A 12,777-nucleotide genomic window follows, 5' to 3' on the forward strand; every position below is an offset into this window, starting at 1 on the left:
AAATTGTTTCTTGTCTGGGGTATGTCATTCTGGATGGGGAGTTTTCCGAGGACATTGGGTCTGTTCCGGTTACCTTTTGGGTAGTGGAGGGCCGTGGTTAAGCCTTGTACTGAGGTTTCACTTTGTTAACATGATGGGTGTCCGTATAGAATACGTAAAGAACATATTTTATTGTTAGAATGACACTTTACCTTTGCTTTTTATTGGGACCAGTCTTAGCGTTAAGGAGAGGGAGCTTGTGAATACGGGCGTGGGGGATCTTGGGTAGTTGGTTGTGGGCCAATTGGGTAACGATCAGCGGGCAGAGTTGCTAAATCTGTGTCAGGAGTTTTATTCCATGTTTTCAGCAGAAGCGGGTCGTACGAAAGTGTCTTCTGTCATCGAATTAGGCTTAAACCTGGAACTGCTCCGTCTCAGAGACAACCGTTTCCCCGTAGTCCGCAAGAGAATGATATAATTTAAATGCTCAAACGGGGATCTTTCGGCCTTCGAAAAGTCCCTGGACTTCCCCGGTGTTGTTAAGGGGCAATAAAAATGGGGAGGTACGTCCCTGTATAGATTTTACTGCGGTTAACAAGGTAACCATCGCTCATTTTGAGGTTTTAGATCGGGTGGGTAAGCCTAAATTTATCACTTAAGTCCGGATTCTGGCCAGTGGAGACGGCTCCTGAGGATATTGTTAAAACTGCCTTCATTACTAGGGAAGGGAAATTTGAGATTCTGGTGATGGCTTTTGGGTTAACTGGGGCTCCAACCACGTTTCAGCGCCTGGTGAATAGAGTCCTGCGGTATGCGAAACGCTTTGGCATTTCGGTATACTTAGATGACATGGTGATCGCCTCTCAGACCTGGGAAGAGCATATGGCCGCTCTGCGCTATGTGTTTTCTCAGTTGCGGCATGCTGGGTGGACCATACGGCTTGGATAAATGTAGTTTCGCTCAGCCGAAGACCAAGCTATTTAGATTAATTATCAGCGAAGAAGAGGTACAATTAGATCCTAGTAGAGGGAAGGCCGTTAGTGAGTTTCCTCGCCCTAGGAGTCTTCGGCAGGTCTCTCGGTTCCTGGAAATGTGTGGATGGCATTCTAGGTTTATTTTAATTAAATAATAAATTTTTTTGATTATTGCTGTGAGTATTTCTGTATAATTTTACTTATTAGCCATCAAAATGTCACATAAATACTCAGAGAAATAATCATAAAATCTTATTATTTAATTGAGATTGTTGCTTTGTAAAGTAAGTCTCGCATAATAATTTTAATATCTTGATAGCAGTACTATTTAAAAGGAATATATGTTTTTTTTAGTTCGCAGAACTGGTTTTTGTACACTACTTGTCCTTTTGTAAAATTGGGGCTACGATACGGTTACGTGTCATTCGATAGATATAAATTCGATAAATAACAGTTGAATGAAATCTATCGAAATAAGTTTTTTTTTAACGTAACGTGATATTTCAGTGTCTTGAGATACAGTAGTTAAATTTATTTTAATAGACTCTCTAAAACTTTTTTATGTATTTAGTACAATACCTTGTTATATGAGCCTCAATTGCCTTCCGTCAAAAATTGGTATGAAAATCCGGGGCTACACTTGAATAAGTTGAATTTAGCACCTTTGTACAAACGTTAGTTTCTGCCAATTTAGTCAGACTTGTAACTTTTAGTTTTATTTTCCGTTTTCCGAAAATCCGAACTTTGGCAAGCCGCTTGGACCGTAACCTAGGAGAATGGAAATTATGGGGTTGACTGGGTAGGTAGGCTTGGCAACGTTAAACCATTGAACTTAATACAATATAGACTACTTGTTCGGTCGCACACGACTTCTTGTTTTTACCTCTCCGAGGGGACTTTGTACCGTAGGAGGGGTTATACAACCACCGTGTCTGTCTGTCTGTCTGTCAGGCCTGCGAACGCGTTCGCATTTTCGGGGCAAAGGGTAATCACTGCGTACGCAGTTTCTTAGAATCAGGGAAAAGGTTTTTCCAAAAGCGACCTCTTTTTGTCATTGGGTGTAGTATAATTATTTTTAACGGCCGGGATTCGAACCCGAGCCCTCTTGCACGACAGATGAGCGTTCTACCGCAGAACCACGGATACAGTTACGCTTTATTGAAAATTAAAAATTCTTCCGAGGAGAGGTATATTTTGGCTTGCCAACTTGTTAACTAATGTAGCTCTTTCGTTTAAACGCTTATCATGGTTGATATTAGCATTTTTTTTAATACATCTAATTTTTTAACCATTGTATAAAAACGACCGTAAATTAACAAATGAGGCAGTGCAGTTCGTATTTCGACCCTGATCGTCTTTTAATTGTATATATGATTTTAAATTTAAATTAAAGTTTACGTATTTTTGAACCATCGTAAATTCTGTGGTTATCTATCACGAACATAATTTTGGTCCGTAGAGCCGGATACAGTCGCGGTAATTAGTTGAGTTCTCCAATTCCTTGCCGTCACCAGTATCCGTTCTTTGTGGGATGTAGTGTCACCACTCAAGAGTCCGGTTTAATTTCGTAACTTCCATCATCAAACATTATGGACCACCATACAGTACGTAGGCGAACGATCAAGGGTCAGATCACCAGGTTGGATATGGTCATCACAAATCATGACGCCATACTCATCGCACCAGTTGCGGCGGCCACGTACAAAATAAAAGCCGGTGCACTAGCCGCTGAGTTGGAGACAGTTCAAGAGTACATCAGTACCAACTGCCCAGTAGCTGACTTCGACACTCACGAAGTAGAGTACAACGCTCTCGTCACCCGTATCGAAAACATAGTCATATTATTCAACACCCTCAGCATTCAAGTGCCAACCGTACCAACGAGTCTCCCGACAGCTAATATTAAACTACCAAAACTAGAGCTTCCAGTCTTTAGAGGAAACTACATAGACTGGTTTCCGTTCCATGACCTCTTCACGGCCACGGTGAATAATAACGGATCCCTATGAAATGCCCAGAAGTTTCAGTACCTCAAAACATCTTTACGTGGCGAAGTAGCGATGCTAATACACGCGATCCCAGTCACGGATGGCAACTACGCCGAGGCGTGGGATATTCTTCTCAAACGCTTTAACAACACTCGAGAGATAGTCAACGCTCACATCAAACGCCTACTTAATCAACCGCCCGTCAAAGACAAATCGGCAATTTCCCTACGACGCTTGATTGACACAACGGCAGAGTGTATACGCTCTCTTAAAGTTCTGCAAGAGCCGGTCCACCACTGGAATGCCATACTCGTTTATTTAATTGGATACAAACTCGACAACGAAACTAGACGGCAGTGTTAGTTATCGCTAAAAGGTACGACGAGTCCTACATATGAAGAATTAACTACGTTTCTCGAACAGAGAGCTCGAGCTTTGGCCACCTCTCAATCCACATCAAGAGAAACCAAAAGCAAACTCGCACAAACTCCATCCCCGAAGAGAAATTCAGTATCACATCATGGATCCATGCGAGACAACGCATGCTCCATTTGCGTTGAGTCGCACCCAACATTCAAATGCCCATCCTTGCGGAAGGCTACGCATGAGGTCGATGGAACTTAGTCAAATCACACTCACTTTGCTTCAACTGCCTAAAAAACGACGACTGCAAATCCGGCCACTGTCGAAAATGTAAATTCAAGCATAATACGCTCTTGCATTAAGATTCGCAGGAGAGGGAGTTCAGGTCCCTCTCAAGTCGTACTGCCAACAACCATTATTCAAGTTACAATGGCTACATCTGGTCAGTCCGAGCATTGATTGACTCTGGATCGCAAGCGAGTTTTATCTCCGAACAATTCATGCAAAAGCTACAACTCAAACGAACTCATCAGACCAGGACTATCAGTGGAATCGGTGCGATCAGTGCGACCGGTCTCAGTCAATCGAGAAGCAGCGCAACGCTTTCCATCAGCTCCAGCATCAATACTACCTTCAAGGCAACAATTGAAGTCCTGATCCTAACGTCACGGAAAGGCTTCCGAACTTCACTGTCAGCAGTCGAAACTGCCCTCACATCAAGCGACTACAGCTGACAGATTCAACGTTTAACATTCCGGACTCAGTCGATATACTTCTTGGAGCAGACGTTTTCCTAGACCTCATTCAAGATGGTAAATTAATAGGAAAACCTGGAATACTTGGAGCATTCAATACCCAACTCGCCAGGTTCTGAGAACTCTAAGAACTAGCAGATCGATCGAATTTCACGCCCACCGAGATCCAATGCTAAAAGAGGTTTGAAGACGCATTCAGTCGAAGCTTTAGTGGACGGTACATTGTCAAGACTTCTAATCAAGAAGGATTCTGAACAGCTCGGTGAATCAAGAAGTATTGCCTTGCGAAGACTCAAATACGTCGAATGCCGCCTAGAAGCTAATCCTGCCATCTACGAGAAATACCGTAGATTCATGAAAGAGTATCGCTATCTGAATTACATGGGAGCTCATTCCCACCGAACGCAGACACGTATATAACACCTACTATCTACCGCACCATGCCGTCTTCAAAGAATCTAGTTCGAAAACAAGACTACGAGTCGTATTTGATGGATCCTCAAAACCTCCAACGGAGTCTCGTTGAACGGCATCCTCCTTGTAGGTCCTAAACTACAGTTGGATCTCGTAAACTCATCAGATTCCGAAGACACGCAGTCGCGCTGATGGTCGACATAGAGAAGATGTATCGTCAAATTCTAATCCACAACGAAGATCTCCGTTACCAACGAATACTATGGAGACATCACCAGGAAGATCCTATCGAAGAGTATCAATTACGTATGGTGACTTACGGGACAGCATCAGCACCCTATTTGGCTACGAAGGTCCTACAGCAGTTATCCAAAGACCTAGAGTCCAAATATTCGTTGGCTTCTCAAGTCCTACGAAGCGACTTTTACATGGACGATCTTCTTTCAGGCGCAAACAATACGACCAACGCCACCAAATTACAACAACAGCTCAATCAAGCCACGGGCGAAGCAGGACTACCACTCCGGAAGTGGGCATCAAACGATCCAGCTGTATTGAAACGAATACCGTCCGAGCAGAGGGAGATCCTGGTGTCCCTAACCATCGACAAGGCCAAATCAATGCCAACCTTAGGCTTACAATGGACACCAGCCACGGACACCCTATCATTCGTTCTTCCATCACCGAGTGGCAGTTACAAAGCGCATTATCCCGTCTGATACGGCCAAGGTGTTCGATCCCTTGGGTCTCCAGTCATTATCCGAGCGAAAATCCTGCTGCAAGAGATGTGGCAAATCAAGGTGTCCTGGGATGAGGAGTTACCATCGACTCTCGTCCACAAATGGCATACCTTCAGAGAAGATCTAACCGGCATTGAATATCTCAGGATCTAGCACTTTATCAGTCAACTTCAGTCTACGAACTCGAGTTTACATGTCTTCTGCGATGCATCTGAAAAAGCCTATGCAGTGGCCGTCTATCTGAAAACTATTAACGAATCCGGACTGGTCCTGGTGCAACTGATCGTCGCAAAAACCAGAATTGCTCCTCTCAAGCAGATCACGTTACCCAGACCTACGTGCTACAGTTCTCCTCGCACGACTTATCACACTCGTAGAACAGTCTCTACGAAGCACCATATCAGATTTTCATGGCTGGAGCGACACTTAAATCATACTGTCCTGGCTGGCTTCACATCCCCAACGATGGAAGACGTTTGTAGCAAACCGGCTTTCCGAAGTTCAAAACGTACGACCAGCTATCCAAATGGCATCACGTAATTCACGTTCCGGGTAAATTCAACCCTGTAGACTGTGCCTCACGTGGAATTGACGCGACAGAACTTCGAACTCAACCGTTATGGTCGAATGGTCCAAATTGGCTACGAACAGACAGTCTATACCAATGAATCGCCTGTTGAAGACGATCCCGAATGCAGCATTGAAGAATGAATCAAACCAGTCATCGCCATGCATTTCAAGAGCGATATCAGTCTTCTAGAGCGGTATTCCTCCTAAACGAATCTCATTCACGTTACAGCGTATGTTCAACGTTACCTTAGCAACAGCCGAACCCACCCTGAATCAAGAGAGCTGGGCCCGTTAACGAATGAAGAGAACGATCACGCATTCAATCAGTGGATCAAGGTCACGCAGTTGTGTCACTTTGGAGAAGAGATCCGGCAACACTGAACATACCAAAACCTTACATGGCGGCCCACAACTAATCATGGCTTCGCTACAATCGAAGTTCTGGATAGCACTTCGTGATGCCGTCCATTTCCACGTCCGAAGGTGCTTGAGATGTGTCCGACAACAGGCAAAAACGAAAAGTGGAATCGAATACGCCGCGCCGGCCCATTTAGTCTTAAGGGGCTCCAAAGTTCGGTGGCAAAAAAAGAAAATTGAGCATGCTTTTCATTCCCCCCAACCCCTCACTCGGCCTTGGCAGAGTCAACCGTAAATTTCGCACTTTACTGACTTTACACACATTTTTCCACCAAACTTTGGAGCCCCTTTAAGGTCATGAAGGGACGAGGATGCCGATCTTTCAAAGGCTACAACGCCATATTTGCCTGTTTCTCAACCCGTGCACTGCACCTTGAATTGGTCAGTGACATGTCAACTGCTGCGTTCTTGGCTGCCTTCAAGCGCTTCGTTTCCCGTCGGGGCAAATGCAGTGACGTCTATAATGTAACGTTTTTCTAGTCGAGGTACTAATTTCCTACCGCGACCAGCGTAGTCAATAACGTTGACATCAAATTAAATTAATCATTAGGCAAAAAGTATGATTTAGGGAAATACTAGAACGCAAAGGGTTTGAATTTTAAAAGCATTTAATATTTAAAAAGGAAATTTAAATTACAAAAACACTAAATTATATGCCTAAACACTAATTGGAGAAAACCCCTACACATAAAGACCTTTTGGGTAACACTAAATACACTTGAAATTATGAATGCAATTAAGCAATTAAATGATGGACAATTAAACAATTATTAAATACTACTTAAACACTAAGTTATCAAACACTAATTTTAGGTTAACGGCGATTACAAACTAATTAACGAATAATTATTAATCAAGGTTCTAATTGGTTGGTAGTGGAAATTATAGTTCAACGGTTAACTTTAAACACTTGGGTACCCCACTCTATTGCGCGCGACTTATTCGATCGTGGAGACGAACACTAAGCTCAACGAATTAAACGAATGGCTTACTACCGCGGCACTGTAGTACGGGTGTCCTGTGTAAAGTACTTCTCTTAGTTCTCCGGCAACTGGATCCCGAATGGTTTCTTCATCCGTCCCGATGTCTAGAGCGTGGTTGATTATGGACGTACGAAGGTCTGCTGGCTCGACGCGGCTAATGGCTAGCTACATTACCGACGACGACAACCTTCGGCATTTTACTACTTTTTCGACGACTCAAAGTGCAAACTTTAAGACTCTGCTAAGCTCAGTTTCGCGACTATGGCGGTTCGGCACTGGTCAAGAGTCTGGGAGGACTACTGGTCTCGGACGAGTTGTTTCCGTATTGTTTTTGTTCGAGTCCGAGTTCACCCTTTTTAAAAGGTTCGCTGGTATTGCACCACAGCACCACACAGGTTTGGGGCATTCGCGTATTTTCCACTACTTCACTACCTATCAACCAATTTCCGGTCAGAGTTTTTCTATCGATACAACAATATCCGCCGTACAAAAATATTCACAATACAGTGATTTCAGTATCACGTAACACGACGTCACCTATGCTTTTTCCCATAGAGAAAAAATCCCGCACAAAATGGCGGCCATAGCCAAAGTTACGAGCTGAAACTACTCTATAGAAAGAAATCCTTTGCGTTCGAGAAGCGGATTATGGCAAAAACCCAGTGGTCACGGCTAGAAACTAGAAACCTTTTCCCAATATGTTTTAAAAATAAAAGTAAGCCTATATACACAATATTACATAAAATATCATCACAATAGCGACTGTGGGACGTACTTCGTTGGAGCCAACAAAGATCTAAAGGAATTTATCCGAATCATCTCAGCTAATCCGAAAGACCAGACCATAGCACTATGAATGAGCAACGAAGGAATTGTTTGGCACTTTAACCCCCCGTCGGCTCCTCATTTTGGTTGTTTTTTTTTCGTTTGTCCGAGGACGAAAAGTGTTAACTTTTTACCTTAAAACGTTTTATTCGCCTGTTCTCGGGGTAAGATTTACCCTGTCCCAAATTTTGTTCGCTTGTTCCAGAGCTCCAAGGTTACACTTTTTACTCCTCCTCGAAAGGAGGTGTAGAGGGAGTAATCTAGATTTGTCGTCTGCTTAAACGAAAACATGACTCGTTTAGACCTCTTCACATGATGCAAGCTTTTTGTAAATAACCTTTAACCTTTAACTATTCCCTTCTTACTTCAACTCGTTTTTTTCGTCAAGACAGAATTGAAGTAAAATGACGTCATATGGCGACACTTTTTAACCTGCTCAAAAAACCCAGAACAGGCGAAAAAAAACCACCTATTGAACGGCGACCGAATGACGTATTTTAAATTGACTAGAGGGTCTCTTGAAAGTCCCTTTAAGAAAATATTTTCGTCTGCTAGTTGTTGGCACGCCACGTGTTGATATAGTTATGAAACAAGGAAAAGCGTTCAATTTAATTTTCCAAGAACACAACTATACTGCTTTTCCCCAAAGTAAAAAAATAGATAAATAATAGAAAATATATATTGTTTAATTATATATTACAATATTTCGCTACTAAAATCAAACATTCAGCTTCCTCCACTAATTAAAATAAGTTTCCAGTACTCAACCAAAGAAAAACCCGTGATTGACTACTTCTTATTTCGAACATCTAGCAGACGAAATTATATGTACACGCAGATATGTTAATCTAAGACGGCGCTATAGGCTTAGGTTAAAGATATAGTTCCAGCTACGTTACCGTAGGTGCGACGGGAAGCCCGTATTGGGGGAATACTGTTTTCGATTCCAGGATACGCGTCATTTTTATTCCTAGCCGTAACTACCTCTCGCCGCTCTCTGCCTCCCTCTTCTCTTCCCTTCTATGAACGGCTCTGCCCCCGTTGTCTTTACCCTTCTAGGCGATACGCCAAACCATCGATTTTTACGGGAGCCGTTAAAAATATTCGAATAATTTTAAATAAATGATTATGCACTTATAATTAAACCTAATTAAATTGAAACATATAAAAGGCACTTGTCTCCGATCTCTTCATCACAAGCAGGCGGAAGTTGCCAAACAAAAAATGTCAACAATGGCCAAAACAAGCTAAAGAGTTACTGATACTCGAAAACGACCTGGATAGTGAAGATGATAATAGTGAGTACAGTGAAGAAGATAACATAGATGATCAAAATGATGAAGAAAGCAGTATGGACAAAGAAGATTCAGAAGATCAATTATACTAATATAAAATCATATTAATTCTTCTTGTAGAATTAATTTATAAATTATTTAAAAAATGAATTCAAATCAAATTAAATTTCATATTTAAATGTAATTTTTGATTAATCGTAAAATATCAGTTTAGTTCCGTTTTTAACATTAACATACAATAAAAACCTTTAGTTCTCGTTGTAAATTTAGAATGACCTTGAAAAGAAAGTTTAATGATTATCTTTAAGTTTTAAATCTTGTTTTACTTTCGAGCAAGTTTATTATTCAGCAGAGGTTTTCAGTAAGATTTTCAACGATTAATCGTTGTAACATCTTGCCCATATCTGTAATTTTTGGATTTATAACATTTTTGTTGTAAACAGTTTAGCATTGTTTACTTGATGACCAACTTTTTTTTCAGCTTTCAATTGATCAAATGAATTCGGGCCAAAGTTATTCAGACATAAAATATGATGAGGAGCAACTTTCTAATTGGAACGAAGTTTCTAAATCTAACGACTCTCGAGATGATTTTTCAATGACCTTGAAGACATGGTTCAAGGTCATCGATGTTATCATTTTTAATTATCCCCCAACACGTGTTAAGTGTCAACAAAATTTGAAATTAGTACAGGAAACGGTTTTGAGGTATTAATTTTGACCAGGTTTGGGCTCAGTTTGCTCCACTGTGAGACGTAAGGAATCCAGTGGTGGTGTCAGATTTTGCCTACGATAAGTAGTTTTTCTCTAGACACCGCTAATTAAATGAGTGTAGCTTTCAGTGCCAAAATTTATTTGTATTTAATGATTTCCTAATTAAAACTAACTTTAATTGACTTCAAATATAGAACAGGTGGAGGATTGAAGTCTCAGGAATCCGATGGCTGTTTCAGAATTCGTCTACGATAAGTAGTTTTTTCTCTAGATCCGCGGGATTAAATGAGTGTAAGTATCTTTGAAATCCAAAAATTCTCGAATATTCGGGCTAAAGGATCCAGTATAAGTCAAAGCCATGCGATCCGTAACAGTTTGCGTTCTTTAAGGCATAGACTTACAGAGGGCAGGGATTTAGTCTAGGAATAAACAGTAAACATCGATTTACTTGAATATAAGCTATCGTTTATATTGCTATCTTCTTTTTTTTCAAAACCCACACTTGAGCGTACTTTAACCATGAATATCACACGTGGTCAAACTGCGCGCAATGACCAATAACTTAATTTTAAAGTTATACCGAAATTTACAAATAGATTAAAATACACTAATAAAATTAGTGACAAACCTCTTTGGAAAATTTCAAAAGTATATATAAAGGAACTAATGATAAGAAGGAAATGCAGAGTAATGTCAACAACAAACCTCGCGCGCCCGCCAAGAGGTACACGGCACCCGCACTCCGAAAAGGGCAAATAAGCTGAACTGATACCCCACCATTCAGTTCAAATCCCTTAAGAGAATTAAAATAAAATATTAGGATTTAGCTAATAAGTTCGAACTTTTAGAATGTAGTACCAGGGTATGGTTGTAAGTTGTTAATTTTATGATATTTCGCATTACAATTCCCCCTGACTTAAGGGGAACGTTTCCGTGAGAATCGTCCTTCTTTAAGCCTGGTTCACACGATACCATTTTGTAGCGTTAATTCGATTCGTTGCCGCCACGACTCGTAGCCCGGTCGCGTCTAAAACTCGAAATCTCATTCACACCATGCGTTTGCTAAAGCCAATAACAAAGAGATTCCCACATTCTTTAAAGAAACAAAAGGAGCCTTAAAATTTATTATCAAAAGAAAATTTCGCGTTTATTTTTGGTTAAATTATCCGGATGGTGGTTTGTCCATAGAAATTCGTAAAATCAATTAATTGTTCCTCTTAATTGTTTCCAATGCAGAAATCTTGCTTCGAGTTTTCCGATGATTTTTGCTTGCATCTCGGCATTTTAACCACGGAGAAATAAAACCAATCGAACTATGTATACTGTGTGCGAAGCGAAGAATAAACTCAGTTTCTGATCTGCCCTGAACAAGTGCGCGATAATCCCTCCAAAATATGGCAAAAACCCCATTCCGCGTGTGAAATTAGATTTTGGACGCACAGAATGAACTTCGAAATATTTTGAAGATGTTCCTCCCACTTACACCCACTTTTTGTACTTCTGAAGTTGCCTAATAATTTAATAAAGTCTTGGAACCACGACTGATGGTATTTTAAAAACATTTAATTTTATTTTTATATTTTTAACTTTTTATTCAAACCATTGGTACGAGTAGCTCGTAAGTTTTGTAATTTCTGTAAATTTTTTAGGGTTTCGCTTTTTTTGTTACTTTCATTATTGACTTTTCTACCTTGTTCTATCATTCTCTTGATTGCGGACCATAGATGGTTTTCATTAACGTAACAGAAATAGTACCTAGGATTAAGTTACATCTTATCTTGTTTCATTCCAACCTATTCGAGATCTGAAATCGCCTACCCAATGAGGAAGATTTTCACTCCAACTATATATCATAACGGCGACGCATTCTCAGTGGCACGGTTCAATTAACCTGGGGTTGTGGCATAGTCGGAGTAAAAATCTTCCTCATTTTACCTAAGCTAACCAAAACTTATTTCAGAACGCACTCTATCTGTGATACATAAAAAACCAATGTTCGCCATAAAGACATCCTTTTGACTCCGTGGCCTAAACCAAAGTTCAAACAAAGTTAGCGCAAAAGGCATTTTTTGTAAAGACTCGCTTAAAATAACAAAAGGGCACATACCGTCTTTAAATTAACCAAACAAAGTGATTCTTTTTTAGACTTTTAAAGCCTTTTCCTTTTGCAGTTGTTTGACGAGTTTGTTTTAAGTGGAGAACAGGTGGCCGTAATTCGAGAGAGGCCTTTAAAAAGTTGATAGAAATTTCGGGAGTAAGAGTTTCGAAGTTTGTAGCGCGCCTTCGTTGTTGAAATAGAATTACGTCGAGATGAGTTCTCACTCGTGCCGCTCGCGTTAACTTTGTTAGCGTTTCCGCTTCGGAATTCCTCGGTGCCGCGGTTAACGACTCTTCGCGCCTGTCGTACTCGTTATCAAACGTAAGTGCCCTTTCATCGACGACCCGTGCCGATTAATCTCGTCCTTTCTCGGAAATGCTTTCTGCTTTTCCTCCTTTTAAAATCGATGCGTTTATCCTATTCGGGTCTCTCTCATTCAATGGCCTTCTCTCGGGTCGACCTCACAACGCCGAATTCTCCTTTCTCCGAATTCCCATATCACCGAATTCTCTTTTCTCCGAATTGATATAATTCCGAATTGCTTTTACTCCGAAAGTTCATATCTCCGAAGTCCCATTTCTCCGAAATGTATTTAGTGACCTCACATCTCCGAATTCTCGTTTCTCCGAATTCCCATTTCTCCGAATTCCCATATCACCGAA

The 12,777-nt window shown here is 40.9% G+C and overlaps 1 protein-coding gene across 1 annotated transcript; it reads left to right on the forward strand.

The window, feature by feature from the left end:
* The first annotated feature begins 4,682 nt into the window (after positions 1-4,682).
* LOC149932409 (uncharacterized) lies at positions 4,683-5,192 on the forward strand. Its single transcript, XM_090157115.1, has one exon. The coding sequence runs from the start codon at positions 4,683-4,685 to the stop codon at positions 5,190-5,192; it is 510 nt and encodes a 169-aa protein (XP_090013241.1).
* The last annotated feature ends 7,585 nt before the right edge of the window (positions 5,193-12,777 follow it).

This window comes from Leiobunum rupestre, chromosome 8, assembly GCF_980474605.1.
Source record: "Leiobunum rupestre chromosome 8, qqLeiRupe1.1.hap1, whole genome shotgun sequence".
NCBI classification, from domain to species: Eukaryota; Metazoa; Arthropoda; class Arachnida; order Opiliones; family Sclerosomatidae; genus Leiobunum; species Leiobunum rupestre.